The sequence below is a fragment of the Schistocerca piceifrons genome, chromosome 7 (genome assembly GCF_021461385.2).
Source record: "Schistocerca piceifrons isolate TAMUIC-IGC-003096 chromosome 7, iqSchPice1.1, whole genome shotgun sequence".
Taxonomy (NCBI): Eukaryota; Metazoa; Arthropoda; class Insecta; order Orthoptera; family Acrididae; genus Schistocerca; species Schistocerca piceifrons.
Window position 1 is genome coordinate 128,272,216 of NC_060144.1, and position 20,533 is coordinate 128,292,748.

The window sequence follows — 20,533 nt, forward strand, 5'->3', positions numbered from 1 at the left end:
AGAGAAAATGAAAGTAAAATCTTCTGGTGAAGTGTGCAGACTGAGAATGCCCTCAACCTTTAGAAAATTCAGGTCAATCAATAGTAGGAGGAAATCTGAGAATCGAATGAATCTAATAATCTGCCATGACTATATCAGTCAAATCCTTAAAAATATTTTTTTTATTATGCATGAATTGAATTTCTTCTCAATGATGATGGTATAACAAGGAATAATTTAATTTACAGCTTTTGGTTTAATCAATCAATAGTAGCCAAAGGAAACAGTGGTATCACAAGTGTTCAGCCTCTAATGTTCACAGATGTCTCACAGATAGAGGGTATGGAAAGGAAACAGTTCATTACAGCAGATTATGTTTCATGTCCTAAGAAGTTAATGAAACACTCTCAGACAGATGACAGTTATGAGGTCAGAGATCTAACAATTTATTTATAAGTTCTTTGACTACTCTATATGATAGATTAGGCAGAAGGATAAAAAGGCAAAACAATAGTAAAGACAGCAGACAAAATAAGAAAAGAAGAGATGAGTAGGAGTCAACTATTATATCCGTACTTGGTGTAGAGATTGGCAGTTGATCTTCAAAATAAACAAATGTAATGTATTGCACATAAATAACCAGAAAAACCCATTGTTATATGAATACCAAATTGTCAAAACAATCATTGGTAGCAATCACATCCATTAAATATATGGGAGTATGCATATGGAATGATTTGAAATGGAATGATTAAATAAAACCAGTCGTAGGTGGAACACTTATTAGACATGTTTGACAGAGAAAATAGAGAAAATTCAAAGGAAAGCATCACATTTTGTCTCAGTTTCATCCACTTGACAATTTTTCTGATTTGTGAATGTGCACTTCACTACCTAACATCTCTTTCTACCATCTTGACTTATTTTGAATTTCATTTTTGAGTATTTTGCCCATAACTACATTTTTTAAAATTCTAAGGTATGGTAGTGGACAAAAATGAATGATTAACCTCACGGATATATTGTTGTCTTAAAAGACATCTAACAGAAGATGAGCATTGTTTCCAAATTGGAATGTTGGAATGAATGTGTGCTAAAGTCAAAATATAGATTATGTTGCTTATGTTTCAACAGCAGAGGACAGACAGCCTTTCTATTCAAAATGTGATGCAACGAATGGAAAGTTTCAGATTAATTTTGTTGACAAGTACCAAAGATGATATCAATAAACAAGAGAGTATCATAATGCAACATAGCTGACTGCTCAATAGCTAACAACAATAACAATAAATATAAGATGCCTTAAGAAGTGCTCATTTTTAAAAATTAGGATAGATGGTCAGGAATTGATAGCAAGGGTGCTTCTGACTTTTATTTCATAAACTCATGGAACTTGTGATAAATTTAAATTAATCTCTTTAATTAGTGAAACAAGATGCTTATGAGCTGTTCTTCACTTTTCCATTGACATTTTACCTTTTAAATTACTGTACTAATATCACCACCAAGGAATCTGATTAAATGCTGAATTATTCAGTCAACCTATCTATGTGATTAAATAGATTCCGGTTAGGTAAAGGCCTTCAGAAGTAAGTTGACAAGAACCAAAGAAAATGAAAGTTGAGTAGTAATTAGTGCATAGAAGTGAAGTGGTAATAAAAGTGTATACCTAAGTTTTACCTCAGTTTACTACATATTCTATCTATTTTCCTGAGGTCAGTTACATTCTCTCTGGGAGCTGTGATTCAATAAATTCATTGCAAATCGGAGTAGGTATACAGTACTGCAGTCAGAGAAGAGTGAATGAAGATTATTTTGTACATGGTTAAACATATATCAAGAAAGGGACCTCCACATTCTCAGCTAATATGTAACTCATATGTGTGGCACAAGCAAGATGTTTCTTAACGAACAACAGCCCTTTGAGGCTGCAGTGAGTACCGGCGTTTCGCCATACCTTGAGAATCACGGCGAACTGGTGGTTGTGGTGATCCTGCCTCTCCAGGAAATACAGGTCGCTCATCACCAGTTGGAGAAGGAATTGTGCTTCCTGTGGTTGTTCCCTGTCCGGGCTGCCCTGACATACTTGTTACTGATGACCGCGAAGTTGTCTTTGTCATTGGGGGTCTGCACTGTGTCTGTTTACAAAAGAAATACAAAGAATATCATTAGATTTGAGTATTAAGCTCTGTTGGTGCAGTGATTAAGATATCTAGTGCTTTTGTAATTAATTATCATATGAATAACAGTATTATCTGTAACACAAATGAAATAAGGAATCTTACAAGGAAATTAGCTAACTTCAGTGTCATTGTTGTGTGCTAAAATCATATTCAGTAATGGCATTTGTTAGTTATTTAAGTAATCTCATTCAAGTTTTATCTTATTACTACACCAAAGAGATTGAAGCTGAAACACGGTGAGCATATTACGAAAAACTACTGGCAGAGAAATACTGTATTAGAAATAGGACATTGTGTGTCCCTGTACTGCTGTATTATCTTCACATTGTAACTGAAAAAACTTCACATCATTCCTAAACATACTTGTTGACTGGAATAAGCAAATAAAACCACTAAATTCTATAATGAGAGGGGACTATTAGGGATGGGTGATTCATAACATTTCTACCACAAAAATGCATACATTGTTGTCTGTTGCTGTAGACTACACTAATAGATCACTATTAGTAATGATGGACAGTGTATGTTGTGTATCACAGCCTCTGGTCTTACTCTAATTTATACAGGCTGCAAAATAGAACTGTGAAGTTAACACAACAGCTGTTATCTATATGCTACTTATACAGTTAGAACAACCATTTACTGTTCAGGTACTACAAAACAGTTCAGAATTATGCAAGCACTATGTTAACTGTTGAAAGAAATATTTTACTGTGCTGCATGAATGGGTGGTTATTAACAATGTATTTTACTTACATAGTGATAATGGGGATTCACAAACACAGAATTAAAATTCAAATATTATTTACAAAATATGGATAATAAGATGCAATTTTTAAGCTTTTTTATTTCTGAAGAAGCTATTTTCAGACTAATGACTGTGGGCAAAACAATCAAACATTACACTCATTCAAGGAGTTCCTCTTTATACTCAGGAGGTATACAGAAATGATATGAAACTTATTTTTGTGTCTACTGCTCATGTAGATCATAGGTCATTTGGAATTTTCATTCACATTACATGGATATCAGTATGTAGCTGTAGTAATTTTGAGCTCCTTGAAGTGATCTCTGCAAGCAGTTTGCTTATTACCTACACATACATACTTAGTGGTAATTTTTGTTTTCAATAAACAGTTCATTGATTTTAACTGTGTTGTCCCAGATTCCCCCACAAGATAGCAGGAGTGAATCAGAATATGCTGACATGTTTGTGTGAAAGTTTCACTTTATTCTTTGCATAGCTAGTACACATTAATGGTGCCGGATTTGGGGGAAAGGGGACATTCTCACCGACTTGCTGGTGCCTTATGCAAAATAAACACTTGTGGGTGCAGTTAACAACCATACTTGTAAATTGGAGTTTGCTCCAACTAAGGTTAATTACCTTTGAAAGTCAAATATTGAACTGTATCTTACGCAAAAAATACCACAGTCCTACCCACAAAGGCAGGTAGTGGCTGCATTGGATTAAGTGGGTAGCCAACTAGAAGACAGAAATAAACTGGGTCATTTGCAATCACTCAGATGCACACTAACTCACAAAAAGGAGATTTGATATAAACAACTAAACTATGTAGCAACACACAACATAAACTCACTACATAAGACTGGAAAACTCAAGAATTTCACAGATGACATAAAATAAACAATAAAATAAAATAAAATAAATAGCAGCACTCTAAGAAGTGAGAAACATGGTAGAAGACCCTTTGGGATCACAAGAATACAGAATTTATTGTGGGAAGCCATAACGGAGGGTTATGAAGCAATGTCCCCAGTTTGGAACAGGATTTATAGTAAATATAAAAATAATTGATTCAGTATACATTTTTCAAATAATATCACCAAGAACTGCAAGTCTGACTTCTAAAACAATGAATAAAATTTACAGAATATGAACTGCTCATGCTCCTACAAATGAAAAAAATGTAACCAAAACAAGGGAAGATGTAGATAAATTTTAGGACCTTGTTAAAGAAGCTGTGAACAGAACAAATAAATAAAAGGAATGTAAAAATCTTTTTGGGAGATTTCAGTGCCAGTTGGGAAAAGTAAGGAAATATGAAGATTTAACTAGAAAATGGAGTTCATGTAACTTTACAAACAAGAATGACCAAAGACTTATAGAACTTGGCAGAGAACATGACCTTACATCTAAATCAACTTACATTAAGAGGAAGCCAGATAAGGTTAAAACACGGAAACATGAAGATTGGAGGAAGGGAAGATGGCATCTACATCATTTTTGTGTAGACAACAAATTTCACAAGAAAATTTACAATGTTGTTGTATTGAGAGTAGCAGAAATAGGCTCAGACCACTAAATAGTTAACTAAATTCAAATTAGTAATACCTGACATTATCAGGAATATAGAAACAGATCTTTATGTGATTTCTTAAAATTAAAAAAAATTACAAAAATCTTTTAATGCCTAGATCACATTTACATAGATATGATGGCTAGCTAGTTTTTGTTGTATCAACTATCATCAGATCTGTAAACAAGCAAAATGCAGAAAACTGCCTCAGAAAAACCTCTTTATAACATTATATCCAAGATAAAAATGTTTGAAGAAAGCACAAAACACAAAGATGTATCCTACTATGCTGGTAAAAAATGGAAGTATATACCATAGTAAATGATAAACCATCATACAGAAAAATGAACATTCATCACACTCCATTTTACAGTGTTACATCGACAAAAAATTGTATGCTTTTAACCCATTTCTTTCCCCTGTTGTGCTCATACAAAGTAGACTAATTGTGAAATATAAAAAACACACACAGAAAATTGGTGAATACCTGTAACACTTGCGCAATGAGTTCATATACCAAGTTCATTTTGAGTGCATTTTGTAAAGTTAAACTTCATGTTACATGTACATCTTCATCTGTATCTATACTCTGCAAACCAGTGAAAAGTACTTGGCAAAGAGTATGTTCCATAGTATCAGTTATTAAGGTTTCTTCCCATTTAATTTAGTTATGGATTGCGGAAAGTGTGATTGTTTGAATGCTTCCACCTGTGCTGTAATTATTCTAATCTTGTCCTCATAATCCCTGTGCAAGTGACACACAGAGTGTTGTAGCAGATTCCTAGAATTGTCATTTGAAGCTAGTTCTTGAAACTTTGTTAGTAGACTTTCTTGGGATAATTTATGTCCATTTTCAGGTATCTGCCAGTTCAGTTCCTTCAGCATCTCTGGGACACTCTCCAGTGGGTCAAACAAGTCTTGTGCTGCCCTTCTCTGTACATGTTCAATATCCCCTGTTAGTCCTATTTGGTACATGTCCCACACACGTGTGCTATATTCTAGAATGGGTTGCATGATCGATTTGGAGGCAGTCTCCTTTGTAGACTGTGCTTCACACACAACTGAGTCTATGTGATCATTCCATTTCATATCCTTACGAAGTGTTACACCCAGGTATTTGTACGAGTTGGCCAATTCCAACTGTGACTCATTGATATTATAGTCATAGGACACCATGTTTTTTGTCTTGTGAAGTGCACAGTTTTCCATTTCTGAACATTTAAAGCAAGTTGTCAATCTTTGCACCATTATGAAATCTTATCAAGATATGACTGAATATTTATGCGGCTTCTTTCAGAACATACTTCTTTATAAGTAACTGGATCATTTGCAAAAATTTTGAGGTTACTGTTAATATTGTCTGCAAGGTCATTAATATACAATATAGACTGCAAGGGTCCCAACACTCTTCCCTAGGTCACATCCAAAGTTATTTCTACATCTGACAATGACTCTCCATCCAAGATAACGTGCTGCATGCCCATTACCAAAAAGTCCTCAGTCCTGTCACAAATATCACTTGATAGCCCATGCGATTGTACTTTGACAATAAGCATAGGTGTGATACTGAATCAAGTGCTTTTCAGAAATCTGAGATATTCTGCATCTATCTGAGTGCCTTGATCCAAAACAGTCAGTATGTCATGTGAGTTGGGTTCCATATGATTAATATTTTTGGAATCTATGCTGGCTGGCATAGAGGAGGTCATTCTGTTAGAGATACCTCATTAAGTTTGAGCTCAGAATATGTTCTAAGATTCTGCAACAAATCAATGTCCAGATTGGATGGTAGCTTTGTGGATCACTTCTACCATTCTTGTAGACGGGTGTGAACTGTGCTTTTGTTCAAGGATCTGTGACAGATTATAGTTACAAGAGTGCCAAACTCAGCCACATATTCAACATGGAATCTGATAAGGATTTTATTGGGTCCTAGAGCTTTGTTCAGTTTTAACGATTTCAAATATTTATCAACATTACTGACACTAATACTTGTTTCATTTCCCTTTTCAGTGGTACAAGGATTAAATTGCGGCAATTCTTCTGGGTGTTTCCTTTGTAAAAAAATTTGAAAATGGAGTTAAGCATTTCAGCATTTGCTTTGCTACCCTCAATTTCAATTCCTCTCTCATTCGCTAGATGCTGGACACTAATTTTGGTGACACTAAGTGCCTTTACATAAGGCCAGAATTTCTTTGGGTTTTGCAAAAGATCATTTGACAATATTCTGCTATGGTAGTCATTGAAGGCTTTACGCAATACTCTCTTGACAGACAAAAGTGTTTCATTCTGCATCTTTTTACCTATAGTCTTATGCCATTGTGCAGTTGTCTCAGTTTCTTTAGAAGTGTCTTTACAGTGATTGTATGCGAGATGGAGGGTCCCTCCCATTATGAATTGTTCTACTGGGTACATACTTATTGAGTGCATGATCAACTATTCTTTTAAATTGAACCTCAGTTCCTCTACATGCTCGTGCCCTGTGCTGAATGTTTCAACTTTCTTGTTGAAACATGACATTACTGATTTTCTATCTAGTTTACGGAACATATATATCTTTCTGCTTGTTTTAGTTGCCCTTCATAGTTTTCCAAGAAGACATTTGGTAATGTTTCACAGGGTGCCTTATCACACCCACCACTAACAAAACTAATTTTCTCAAGTGTTTTTGGATGATTTAAGTCTCCACTGATGATTGTATTATGACTGGGGAACTTATGTACAAGTGAACTGAGATTTTCTCTAAAATTTTTGGTTATATCAGGAGAAGAGCTGGGTGAATGGCAGAAGAGTCAAATCATCATTTTATTTCCACCCTTGATACTGAGGCTTGCCCAAACAATCTCACATGCAGCTTCAATTTCTGTCTCAGTGGATTTGAGTTTTTTGCCTACTGTGACAAATACACCACCTCCATTTCCCATTATAAATATACACTTAAATTTTAACCAGAAATCTCACTGCTATCAATTTAAGGTTCCAACAAGATTCCTGTACTTAGTATTATATGAGTTTCACTGTTTTTCAGGAGGACTTTGACCTCTGGCATTTTGTTGTGAATGCTTCAACAGTTAACCACTAGGATTTTTTTTAATACTCCCACCTAGGAGAGCCATTTCTTTCAGTCTTTCACTGATACTTCTGGGCTTCCTACAGCTGCCGTTATCTGAATTGGATGGAGAGTTGCCTAATCTAAAAAACCCTTGTGTGCACCTCACACACTGTCAGCTATCTAGGTAACAGCCTCTGATGTCTCGTGCACATCTGACCCATTTAGGGGGACCCTACAGTTCTCAACCGTATGGTGCAAGTCCAGGAAGTCACAGCCTAGCTTATCATAGAACCTTCGAATTCTCTGGTTCAGTACTTCCACTCAACTCAGAACTAAGGGGCCGAGGTCAGTTCTGGGGACAATGCTGCAAATTGTGAGCTTTGTGGAAACTCCATACACAAGGCTGGTATTCTCAACCTTCTCTGCCAGTTGCTGGAATGACCCAAGTATGACCTTGGAGCCCAGACGACAGGCACCATTTGTTCCAGTATGTGCCACAAGCTGCAGTTGATTGCATCCAGCTCCCTTAATGGCCTCTTCACATGTTGAATGAGGCTCCCAGGCATACACACTTGAGTGCACCTGGTGCAAAACTGGGAAGGAATGGGTTAATATAATCCACCATGAACATATTAAATGTGGGGTGAGCACAAACTGCATGTACCAGTAATCATCCTGCAGTGATGTTTTTACGTAGAAATCAACATGAATAAGAAACTTCTTGCTAATACATCAAGAAAACTGAGGCAGGCTGTACAGCTGTAGGAATACACAAAAATAAACAAACATCTTAGCAAAGAATTTTTTTCCATGGCCAGTACTCTTGAAGTTTTAAAATTACTGAAGGTAACATCATCTCAATGTAGACAAGTGCAATGTGCTGCGAATGCATAGAAAGAAAGATCCCTGATCATTTAGCTACAATATAGCAGGTCAGCAACTGGAAGCAGTTAATTCCATAAATTATCTGGGAGTACGCATTAGGAGTGACTTAAAATGGAATGATCATCTAAAGTTGATCGTCGGTAAAGCAGATGCCAGACTGAGATTCATTGGAAGAATCTGAAGGAAATGCAATGCGAAAACAAAGGAAGTAGGTTACAGTACACCTGTTCGGCCACTGCTTGAATATTACTCACCAGTGTGGGATCCGTACCAGATAGGGTTGATAGAAGAGATAGAGAAGATCCAACAGAGAGTAGCGCGCTTCGTTACAGGATCATTTAGTAATTGCGAAAGTGTTACGGAGATGATAGATAAACTCCAGTGGAAGACTCCGCAGGAGAGACTCTCAGTAGCTCGGTACGGGCTTTTGTTGAAGTTTCGAGAACATATCTTCACCGAGGAGTCAAGCAGTATAATGCTCCCTCCTACGTATATCTCGCAAAGAGACCATGAGGATAAAATCAGAGAGATTAGAGCCCACACAGAGGCATACCGACAATCTTTCTTTCCACGAACAATACAAGACTGGAATAGGAGGGAGAACTGATAGAGGTACTCAGGGTACCCTCTGCCACACACCGTCAGGTGGTTTGCGGAGTATGGATGTAGGTGCAGATGTAGATTACAAAGCTAAAAACCTATCGTTCATGGTAAAAATGTCAACATAACATGCATGGAACAAAAATCCTACATAACTATCATTTGAAAATGAACACATACGATTCCAGTGTTACACCAATGATTTATAAACATATCATACTTGTACAAGTGGTGGTGGTGATTTGTGGGTGAGGGTGCTAAACAGCAAGGTCATCAGTGATCTTGCATGAATGTTATGAAGATGAGATTGGCGAAAACCTATTAAAAAATAATAATATGTCAGAAAATCAAGTTGCTTTCACACACAAGAATTGAAAAGACAGCCCCCATAAGTCAGCCAAAACACAGCAGAATAATTAGATAAAATCAAGGACAAGAAACAAGAAAAAAAATTCAGGGCAGGTGACTGTGGCTGAGTGACTACAAGTGATGGGTGACTGAGCCATTCCGTGACACATTAAAATCTCTCACCAAACATTTTGGGAAAAATTCCGAACATAACACAAGATTTTAAAACAACACCTCATTATCAGTTAACAATATTAGGAAAAGGATAGATTGCTGTCCACCATAGAGGTGAAAAGCCTTTTTCAGCAAAGAAAACAAACACACACGCACACGCACGCACGCACACACACACACACACACACACACACACACACACACACTTTCACACAAGCAAGTGCACTTCATGCACATACGACTGCAACCTCTGGCAGCTCCCACCAGGATGTGACAGTCATGTGAAAGCAATCTGGAGTGGAGCAAGGAAGGAAGGGGGAGGGATAACAGGGTATGGATGAGGATAAACAAGAGTGCTGTCTAGCAGGGTATATTGGAACTAGATGGTGGTCTGACAAGACTGCCAGAGGCTGTGTCAAGAGGTGAAGTGGGGGACAGGGAGCAGAAGAGGAGAAAAAAGGGGAGGAGCAGAGAAGGAAAGAAAGGACCGGTGTATTGGAAGAGGGCGGCACACAATGAAAGTGAGGAGAGGTGAAAAGAATGGAGGTGATAGGACAGAAGGGGTGTAAACTGTTGTGTGGACAGTGTGGGGACAGCAGGTTCCTGCAGCTTGAGGCTGGGATAATTTCGGGAGCAGAAGATGTGCTATAGAGATAACTCCCATCTGTGCAGTTCAGAAAAATTTATGGTGGAGGGGACAATCAAGATGGCCCAGCTTGTGAAGCAGCCACTGAAATCAAGCATGTTAGTTCAAGTTGTGCCACAGGGGGGTCTACTTTGCTCTTGACCACAGCTTGGTGGTAGCCATTATCCTGGTAGACAGGTGGTTGGTAGTCATACCAATATAAAAAGCTATCGCATTATGTAGTAGAGCTGGTAAATGACATACCTGCTTCAGATTTGGCACAGCCTTTGGTGGGGTAAAAAAAGCCTGTGACAGGACTGGAACAGGAAGTACTGGATGGGTGGATTGGGCAGGTCTTGCATATGGGTCTTCCACAGGTATATGATTCATGTGGCAAGGGGTCCAGAATTCTTCCAAAACTGTTGGATGTGAGATTTTAATGTCTCGCAGGGTAACTCAATCATTATCTAAAACTAGTCATCCAGCCACAGTCACTTGTCCCCTTTTTTGTATCTGTACTGGTATTTTATCCTCGATTTTACCTGGTTGTTCTGCTTTGTTTTGTCTGACTTTTATTGAGGGCTTTTCTGATGCTCATCTTATCGTGACCGTCTTTTCAATTCCTGCACGTGAATCCAACTTGGTTTGCCAATATATCATTATTTTTTAATAGATTTTCACCAATCTTGTCCTTATATCATTCATACAAGGGCACTGATGACCACGTTGCTGTTTAGTGCCATCACCAACAAATCATCATTATCATCATCGTTCCATAAAAACACGGGAGAACTGCCGGATATCAGTAACATCCTGCCATGATATTTCGGCGCAGAGTCTTCTAGCCATCTTCAGGTCAGTGCCACTGTAGTAGCACGGGCGAGTACGCGCTGAGCTCTGCTATTTAAAGCCTTCTGAGGTGACATTGCGCATGCGCTGCTCAGCGTGTGCGTTCATAACGGCTCCGTGCGCTGCACCTTGCACCCTCCACTGTGAAAGCCTGGTGTATCGGTATCAGGTCGATTTCCATCTTTATGCAGATAACTACATCGGCTACAAAGTTTCTCTATAACAGGATTCCAAGCAGAGTTTAGCTGATAACCGCTATCTCGATTGATGAGAGTCTCGTTGTCAGACAACTTATTTGCACAGATTCATTGATAATCGAGCTCCAAAAGTTTGATGCATGGGCCAAACTTTTGGAGCTCGGTTATCAATGAATCTGTGCAAATAAGACTTCTGACAATGAGACTCTCAGCAATCGAGATAGCGATTATCAGCTAAACTCTGCTTGGAATCCTGTTACAGAGAAACTTCATAGCCGACGTAATTATCTGCATAAAGATGGAAATAGACCTGATACCGATATGCCAGGCTTTCACAGTGGAGGGCGCCAGGCGCAGCGCACGGAGCCGTTATGAATGCGCACGCTGAGCAGCGCATGCACAATGTCACCTCAGAAGGCTTTAAATAGTGGAGCTCAGCGCGTACTCGCCAGTACTACTACAGCGGCACTCACCTGAAGATGGCCAGAAGACTCTGTGCCGAAATATCGTGGCAGGACGTTACTGATATCCGGCAGTTCTGCCGTGTTTTTATGGAACAATCAGTACGCTGCCGGGAAAGCTTTAAACATCACATTATCATCATCATTTGTATGTGTATGGTGTGTTCTTAAATCCTTGGTGTAACACTGGAATTTTATGTGTTCATTTTCACATTACAGCTAAATAGGAGGTTTTTTCCATACATGATGACATTTTATGTTATGATTATTTAATTTAAAATTTTTAAGACCTTTTTTTTGCTGTGATGTTTGTGTCTTTGTGTGTATTCCTACAGTTGTACAGAATAGCTCAATTTTGTTTTTGCTGTTAGCACTCATTTCTTAGTCACGTTGCTTTCTATACAAATTCATATCATGGCATTCTCATTGTTACTGGTACACCCAGTTTGCGTTTGACACCGATTTAATATGTGCATTGTTGGGTATATTAAACCATGAAATTTTTTGTTACTGTAACACTGTAAAGTCATCTGTGATGCTTGTCCATTTTTATGTATGATGATTATTTTTATCAATTATGTTATAAACTGCCATTTTTTACCAGAGTAGTTGTGTTTTCTTCAAATGTTTTTATTTCAAATATTACATTCTAAGGCAATTTTCTGTATTTTCTTGTTTACAGATCTTCGGATGGTTGTTAAACCAAAACTACCTCGTCATTGTATTTTGATTATCTATGCACTAAAAGCTTTTTATACAAAATGTTTTAAAATTTTAAGTAACATCAAATTCATTCTGATAAAGAAAATGAAGAAAAAAAAAAAAACGAAATAGGAGCTACAACCAACATCAGCTAATTAAAAATGACAAATACTAATGTTATTATGAAAAGGATACTTGCTGCTCACCATATAGAGGAGTTGCTGAGTCGCAGGTAGGCACAACAAAAAGACTGTCACACAATAAGCTTTCAAGCCAACAAGGCCTTTGTCAAAAATAGATAAAACACACACACGCACACACACACACACACACACACACACACACACACACACACACGCATGAGAGCATGAGACCACGGTCTCTGGCAGCTGAACCCATACTATGAACAGCAGCCCATGATGGGAGATGCAAGTGGTTGGGCATAAGGAAGAGGCTGGGGCAGGGAGGGAGAGGGATGGCAGGGTAAGGATTGGGGATGGTGAAGTACTGCTGGGGGAGTATGTATGGATGAGATGGAGAGAGGGTAGAGCAGCTAGGTGCAGTCAGGAGATTAGATGGAGGGCAGGGAAGAGAGGGGGGGCAGGGGGTAGCGGAAAACGAGAGAAGTAAAAAGGCTGGGTGCACTGGTGGAATTGAGGGCTATGTAGCACTGGAATGGGAACAGGGAAGGGGCTAAATTGTTAAGTACAATGACTAATATAGGTTGAGGCCAGGAGAGTTACAGGAATGTAGGCTATGTTGCACAGAGAGTTCCCACCTGCACAATTTGAAATGCTAGACTTGGTGGGAATGATCCAAATGGCACAGGCTGTGAAGCAGTTTTTGGAATGAAGAACATCGTGTTGGGCAGCATGCTTAACAGCAGGATGGTCCATTTGCTTTTTTGGCCACAGTTTGTTCGTGGCCATTCATGCGTACAGACAGCTTGTTGGTTGTCATGCCCAAGTAGAATGCAGCACGGTGGTTGCAGCTTAGCTAGATCACATGACTGGTTTCAGATGTATCCCTGCCTTTGTGGGACATGTGATGTTTGTGACCAGATGATGGGAGGATGTATGGGGCAGGTCTTGCATCTAGGTCTATTACAGGGATATGAGTCATGAGGCAAGAGATTGGGAGCAGGGGTTGCATAGGGATGGACGAGTATATTGTATAGGTTCGGTGGACAGTGGAATACCACTGTGGGAGGGTTGGGTATTTTTGGGGGAGGAGACCAAACAGTGAGGTCATTGTGTATGTTTGGTGGGTGGTGGAATACCATTGTTGGAAGGGGGGGGGGGGTTGGAAGGATAGTGAATAGGAGATTCCTCATTTCATGGCATGACTATAGTCGAAACCCTGGCAGAAAATGTAATTCAGTTGCTCCAGTCCTGTGTGGTATTGAGTCATAAGGGGAATGTTCCTCAGTGGCCAGACAGTGGGACTTTGGAAGATGGTGGGTGACTGGAAAGATAAGGCACAGGAGATCTGTTTTTGTATGAGATTTTTTGAGGTTTTTTTTGTGGGGGTGGGGGCTAATTATGGTCTGTAAAGGCCTCAGTGAGACCCTCAGTGTATTTTTAGAGGGACTGCTTGTCATCGCAGATGCAACAACCATGGGTGGCTAGAATGTATGGAAGGGACTTCTTGGTATGGAATGGGAGGCAGCTGTTGAAGCGGAGGTATTGCTGGTGGTTGGTAGATTTGATATGGACAGAGTTACTGATGTAACCATCTTTGAAGTGGAGGTCAACATTGAGGAAGCTGGCTTGTTTGGTTGAGTAGGACCAGGTGAAGGTGTTGGGGTTCTGGAGGAATGTGGATAGGGTGTCATCACCTTTGATCCAACATTAAGATGCTATCAATGAATCTGGGTGGTTAGTAAGGCTTCCTCTAGATGGCTCATGAGTAGGTTGGCATAGGATGGTGCCATGTGGTTGCCCAGAGCCATACCCTGATTTGTTTGTAGATAATACCTTCAAGGGTGAAATAATTGTGGCTGAGGATATAGTTGGTCATGGTGACTAGAAACGAGGTTGTTGGTTTGGAATCAATCTGGCATTGAGATAGGTAGTGTTCAATAGTGGTAAGGCCTTGGGCATTAGGGATGTTAGTGTAAGGGAGGTGGCTTCAGTAGTGAGTAGCAGGGCACCATGTGGTAAAGGAACAGGAAATGTGGAGGGCTGGTGGAGGAAATGGGTGGTATCTTTTATATGGGAGGGTAGGTTGTGGGTAATAGGCTGAAGGTGTTGGTCTGTGAGAGCAGAGATTCTCTCCATGGGGGCACAGTAACTGGCCACAGTGGGGCATCCTGGCTGGACGGGTTTATGGACTTTAGAAGCATGTTGAAGGTAGGAGTGTGGGGAGTGATAGGGATGAGGAGAAAGATGGACTCTGGAGAGGGGCTCTGGGATGCACTAAGGATTTGAAGAGACACTAGAGATCCTGCTGGATTTCTGGAATGAGGCCACTGTATCAGGGTTTGTAGGTGGATGAATCTGACAGCTGGCAGAGTTCTTCTGTCAGGCAATCCTTGTGGTGCAAAACAACAGTGGTGGAGCCTCTGTCAGCAGGTCAGGTTATAAGATTGGGATCAGTTGTTAGTTGGTGGATTATGGTTCTTTCTGCAGATGTAATGTTAGTTTGCATGTTGAGGGTTTTGGGAAATGATAGTAGGCAAGATTTGAAGGTTACAAAATTCTGGAAAGTTAACAGGGGGTGATTTGGGGGCAGCGGGACTGGTGCACAGTTGGATAGAGGAGCGAACGGAGTCAGGCAGGGTTCAACATTGGTCTTTGGTTGAGTTTCATTGGTAGGGTTGGTGGCAAAAAAGTGTTTCCACTGTAAGGATTGGGAGAAAGGGAGAGATCTTTAAAAATTCTTCCAAGATTGGATTTGGGAATGGGTTCTGGCTAGGGATAAGGAAACTTTTCTGTAGTGATGAAGATGGAAGGAGCAAGGTTCCGTGGTGGGGGAAAAAAACCAGAAAAAATTTGTAAGTAACATAGAATTAAGTCCGAAAAAGTTTGAAAAGAAAGCACCCAAATATGTGACAAAAATCACAAAAGGGATGAAATGAATGAAATAAGGGGAAACAAGGTAAAATCTGAGGGAGCACATTGATAGTGAAAGGCAAAAATCAACTGAAATTGGTGTTGTTATGGTCCTGTAACCCTCCTGGTCTCTCTGACTACACCTAGCTGCCCTACCCTCTTACCACCTCATCCCTGCATGCTACCCCAGCAGCACTTTACCGTTGCCCATACTTACCATGCTACCCCTCCCTTTCCCTCAGCCTCTTTCTTACCCCACCTGGTTGCCTTGCCCATGATGCGCTGCCGCTCATAGTCTGCTTCAGCTGCCAGAGACTGTGGTCATGTGCATGTGAGTTGTGTTTGTGTGTTTGTGTGTGTCTATTGACTATTTTTGATGAAGGACTTGTTGGCTGAAAGCTAATTTAGTGACAGTCTTGTTGTTGTGCCTATCTGCAACTCAGCATCTCTGCTTTGTGGTGAGCAGCAGCTATTCCTTTCATAATACAAACATCAGCAATAACATAAACCATTAAATTAATAGATATTCTACAAGAACTGGTAGAAAGTCTCAAAAAATAAGACAAGAGTCCAGCTCCATTGAATCCACAAAGAAAATACGCATGGTGGACAACAAAATGACAAATTCCATGCACTGTTAAAGTTTCTAACACATATAACAGAAGAAAATGCCATCAAACTTAAAAATGAAAGGAGAAAGCTCACACAACACATTAGGAATGTAAGAATTTCGTAAGGATATAATAAACTCTGTAGAAGATAATTTCCACAAAGCCAATTCCAGGAACTACTACAAAATCTTTGAGAAACATCTACAACAATATGAGCTCCCTGTGCTAATACTGAAAGTTGAAGATGAAAGAATTGTGCCCAGTAACAAAGCAAATGTTGAAATCATGGCAAAAGCATTTACTGGACATTTGAACTGCAAAGAACCCAAAGAATTCTTACAATTCAGCACCAGTATCCCAATGGAAACCAGACCTTCCTGCTTTCCAAGAAGTTGAAAAATCACTTCTAGGACAAAAAATAAGGCATGTGGAGAAGATAAAGTTCTTGTCGAAATGTGAAAATGTTAAAGTGATACAGTCAAGTCCTTCTTACACATAGCTGTTAAAAAAATTTGGGTAACTGAACAATTCCCCTAACACTGGGCCAAACCCATTATCCACTCACTACATGAGAAGCCAATATAGCTGTAGAGGAACATCTCTCCTAGGCTGCACATACAAGATTTTATTCAAGAACTTATGACAAGGACTCAAGGAACAACTAAAACAGAAACTAGGGGATTTTCAAGGCTTCAGGCCATAAAGAAGCTGTGCAGATCAGATCATTAGTTTAAAATTAATTGTAGAGTACTATAGGAAACAGAAAGACCCTCTGGAAATAACATTTACAGAGTTAAAGAAGGTGTCTCCATAGATCATCAGTATTAAAAACTATTTAAACTTATGAAACTTACTGTGACCAACACCAACTCAAAATAAAGTTTAGAGGTGAAATTTTTTAATCATTTCCCATAAAATCAAGCTTAAGACAAGGTGCCTCCCTATAACCATTATTATTCAATTGTGCTCTGGAATGCGTGAGAGAATGGTACAAGGATAACCCCAAAAACATAGGAATTGGAAGCACAAAAAATGATATGATACTGCTTGGGATCTGCTGATGATCTTGATCTACCTGCCAAGAGTGTTTAAGAAATGACAACAAGTTAAATCACTACAAGAGATAGCACAGAAAACTGGCCTTAGAATATTGTTTGAAAAAGCAGAGATTATGCTAACTGATACACCACTTGCAAACAAAATTACTATGAAAGAAGAGGAAATCAAAATAGTTGATCAATTTAAATAGTTGGGTGAAATCATTATGAACACCCTAAATGAGAAACTGACATGGCAAAATAAAATTTAAAAACTTAATAAAGCAGATTACATTCCTAAAAACGCATATAACAAAAAAACTTATGAACAAGTAGAAAATTAAAACACTGTAAAACAGTAACACAACCAAAAATAACATATGCAGCTCAAATCATCTTTCAACTTACTCGCCCAACAACCCACAGTACTCACATCAATAAAATCACCCTAAACTGCTTTCATTCTAGAATGAATCTGCTTTGGGGTGACACCTTCTGCTGTCAAGAATTCAATGACTGCACATTGCTTAAATCTCATTGACTGACTGTCTGCGCAGGGTTCCATACTTTTTACACTGTAACAACACAACCGTTTAATGGTAAGGCTTCCCACCAACTGGAGCTGCAGAAAAGAGGCTACAGAACAAGGCAGTACCCACCACAAACCAATGGTGCCAACTGTTGAAGAATTACGAAGGTGGATGTATTACTTTTCAGCCAACCCTCATATAATAATATTTGTGTACCACTGTATTATTGAATTTTTATCGAACTGAATTGTATTATCAAATAAAAACAACAACCTATATAAATCTTCATATAACTGGCTAGAGTGGTCCAATGAAGGTCATAAAATATAATAATAATAGTAATAATAATAATGCTGCAATAATACACTAAAGTTTATCAGAACTGCAAAACCCAGAACATGAAAGTAACTAACTAAGAAGGAATGACTTGAATAAACTGGAACTTGGAAGTTGTGTAGTGTAGTATACTGGTGATAAGTGGTTAAGATTGCCAAGAGACAACTGCAGGTTTGTTCGAAAAGGTGGATCCAGTTTAATTAATTTTTAGTAGATGAAATATAAACTGGACATGAATAATCTGTATACAGATGGAAGTAGAAAGTTTTAAAGTTTAGGGTTGCATGACAAACATCCATGCAATAGATGAACTCTTCTCACGTATGGAGAGTCATCTATTATGTTGCTGAGTTCACTACAGCTGTAATACAACCCTACAGATTGGCCAGAGCTTCTGGTAGAGGTGGAATGTAAACTACCTCTTTTATGAAGCCACACAAGAAAATGTCTATTGGCATCAGATCAGGAGACCTGTGCAGAAGAACAGTTTTCATTCTTCCTCTTTCTTACCCTGTCACTACAAAATTCAATAAGCTTTTCTTGTCATTTTCAACATGAACTTGCACAAATTGTAAGTGATTGTGCCTGTGCAGTAAGCACTGTCTCAAAACTCGCCATATAGTCGGCTGAAGTATTCTTTAATACTGTGCAGTGGGATAACAAAAGTCATGGGATAGCGATATGTATGTATACAAATGGTGGTAGTGTCATGTACACAATGTATAAAAGAGCAATGCATTGGCAGAGATGTCATTTGTACTCAGATGGTCCGTACAAAAAGGTTTATCAACAACATAGGAAAAAACAGATTGCTACCTACTGTAAAGATGACACATCAAGTCGCAGATAGACACAATTAAAATACACTAACATAAATCTTTTGGCCACTGCCTTCATCAGTAAAAAGAGATAAACACGATTCACACACACAAGCAAGCACAGCTCATGCACACATGACCACCAATTCCAGCATGACATTCTGGCCCATGATGCTGGAGTTGGCAGTCATGTGTGCATGGGGGTGTGCTTGCTTGCAGTGTGAATGGTATGTGTCTCTCTTTCACTGATGAAAGCTGTGGCCAAAAGCTTTATGTAAGTGTCGTCTAATTACGCCTGTCTGTAACTTCTCATATCTTCTTATGGTAAGTACCAATCTGTCTTTTCTTACATTGTTGGTATTCCTACCTGGAGTTTCAATTGTTTGATATGAAAAGGTTTGCAACATGATTGTGCCCACACAATGGGAATTAACAGGCTCTGAATGCAGATTGGGACACATGGGACATTCCATTTGAGAAATTGTTGGGGATTTCAATATTACAAAATTCATAGTATCAAGGTTGTGCCAAGAATAGCAAATTTCAGGCATTACTTCTCACCGTGGACAGGCAGTGGCTGACGGCCTTCACTTAACGACCAAGCAGTGACATTTGCATTGAGCTGTCAGTGCTAATAGACAAGCAACACTGCATAAATAACCACATAAATTAATGTTGGACATATGATGAACCTCTTCGTTAGGACAGTGCAGTGCAATTTGGCATTAATGGGCTTTGGCAGCAGATGAACAACGCGAGTGCCTCTACTAACAGTATGACATTGCCTGTAGTGTCTCTCCTGGGCTTGTGATGATATTGGTTGACCCTTGGCAGCTGGAAAACTGCGACCTGTTTGAATGAGTCCCAATTTCAATGGGTAAGAGCTGATAGTAGGGTTCGAATGAGGCACAGACCCCACGAAGCCATAGACACAGGTTGTCACACTGCACTATGCAAGCTGGTGGTGGCTCCACATTGGTGTGGGCCATGTTTACATAGAATGGACTAGGTTCTCTCGTCCAACTGAAGTGATCACTTACTGGAAATTGTTATGTTTGGCTACTTGGAGACCATTTGCAGCCATTCATGGACTTCACGTTCCCAAACAATGATTGAATTCTTGTGGATGACAGTGCACCACGTCACCAGGCCACAGTTGTTCACCACTGGTTTGACAAACATTCTGGACAGTTCAGGTGAATGGTATGGCACCTAAATCACCTGACATGAATCCCAGCAGACGTTTATGGGACATAATTGGTCAATTCATGCACAGAGTCTTGCACTGGCAATTTCACAGTTATGGATGGCTTTAGAGGCAACATGGCTCAATATTTCTGTAGGGGACTTCCATCAACTTGTTGAGTCCACAACACATCAAGTTTCTGCACTATGTCAGGCAAAAGGAGGTCTGATATGACTTTTGTCACCTCAGTATATTAGCTCTGTTATTGACCTACCCAAACTACGTACAAAAGTTTTCTCATTTCATCTCTCATTCTCACTGGACCTACACAGTCATCTCATACTTCTTCCCTTACAGAGATATCCAGTTTATTGAAAATGTTTAAGCCAATGACATGCTTTTCATATTCGGTGCTTCGGTACTGAATTGGACATGAAATACCATCTGCACTGGAATTGCTGACCCACTTATTCCAAACTCTAACCTTCTGCTTCATCGTAGCCATCTTATAACGGATACAAATTGGCTGTCTGTTGACTAGTGCACTCTAGTGGTCATTTAAGCAACTATCAGGGCTCTAGCAGTG

The 20,533-nt window shown here is 39.3% G+C and overlaps 1 protein-coding gene across 1 annotated transcript in view; it reads right to left on the bottom strand.

The window, feature by feature from the left end:
• The window catches only part of LOC124804705 (synapsin), a 744,296-nt gene that overhangs the window by 16,725 nt on the left and 707,038 nt on the right, over positions 1-20,533 (bottom strand). The window contains exon 7 of the mRNA XM_047264964.1: positions 1,937-2,117. Coding sequence (XP_047120920.1) covers positions 1,937-2,117 — 181 coding nt within the window. The remainder of the gene's footprint in view (positions 1-1,936; positions 2,118-20,533) is intronic.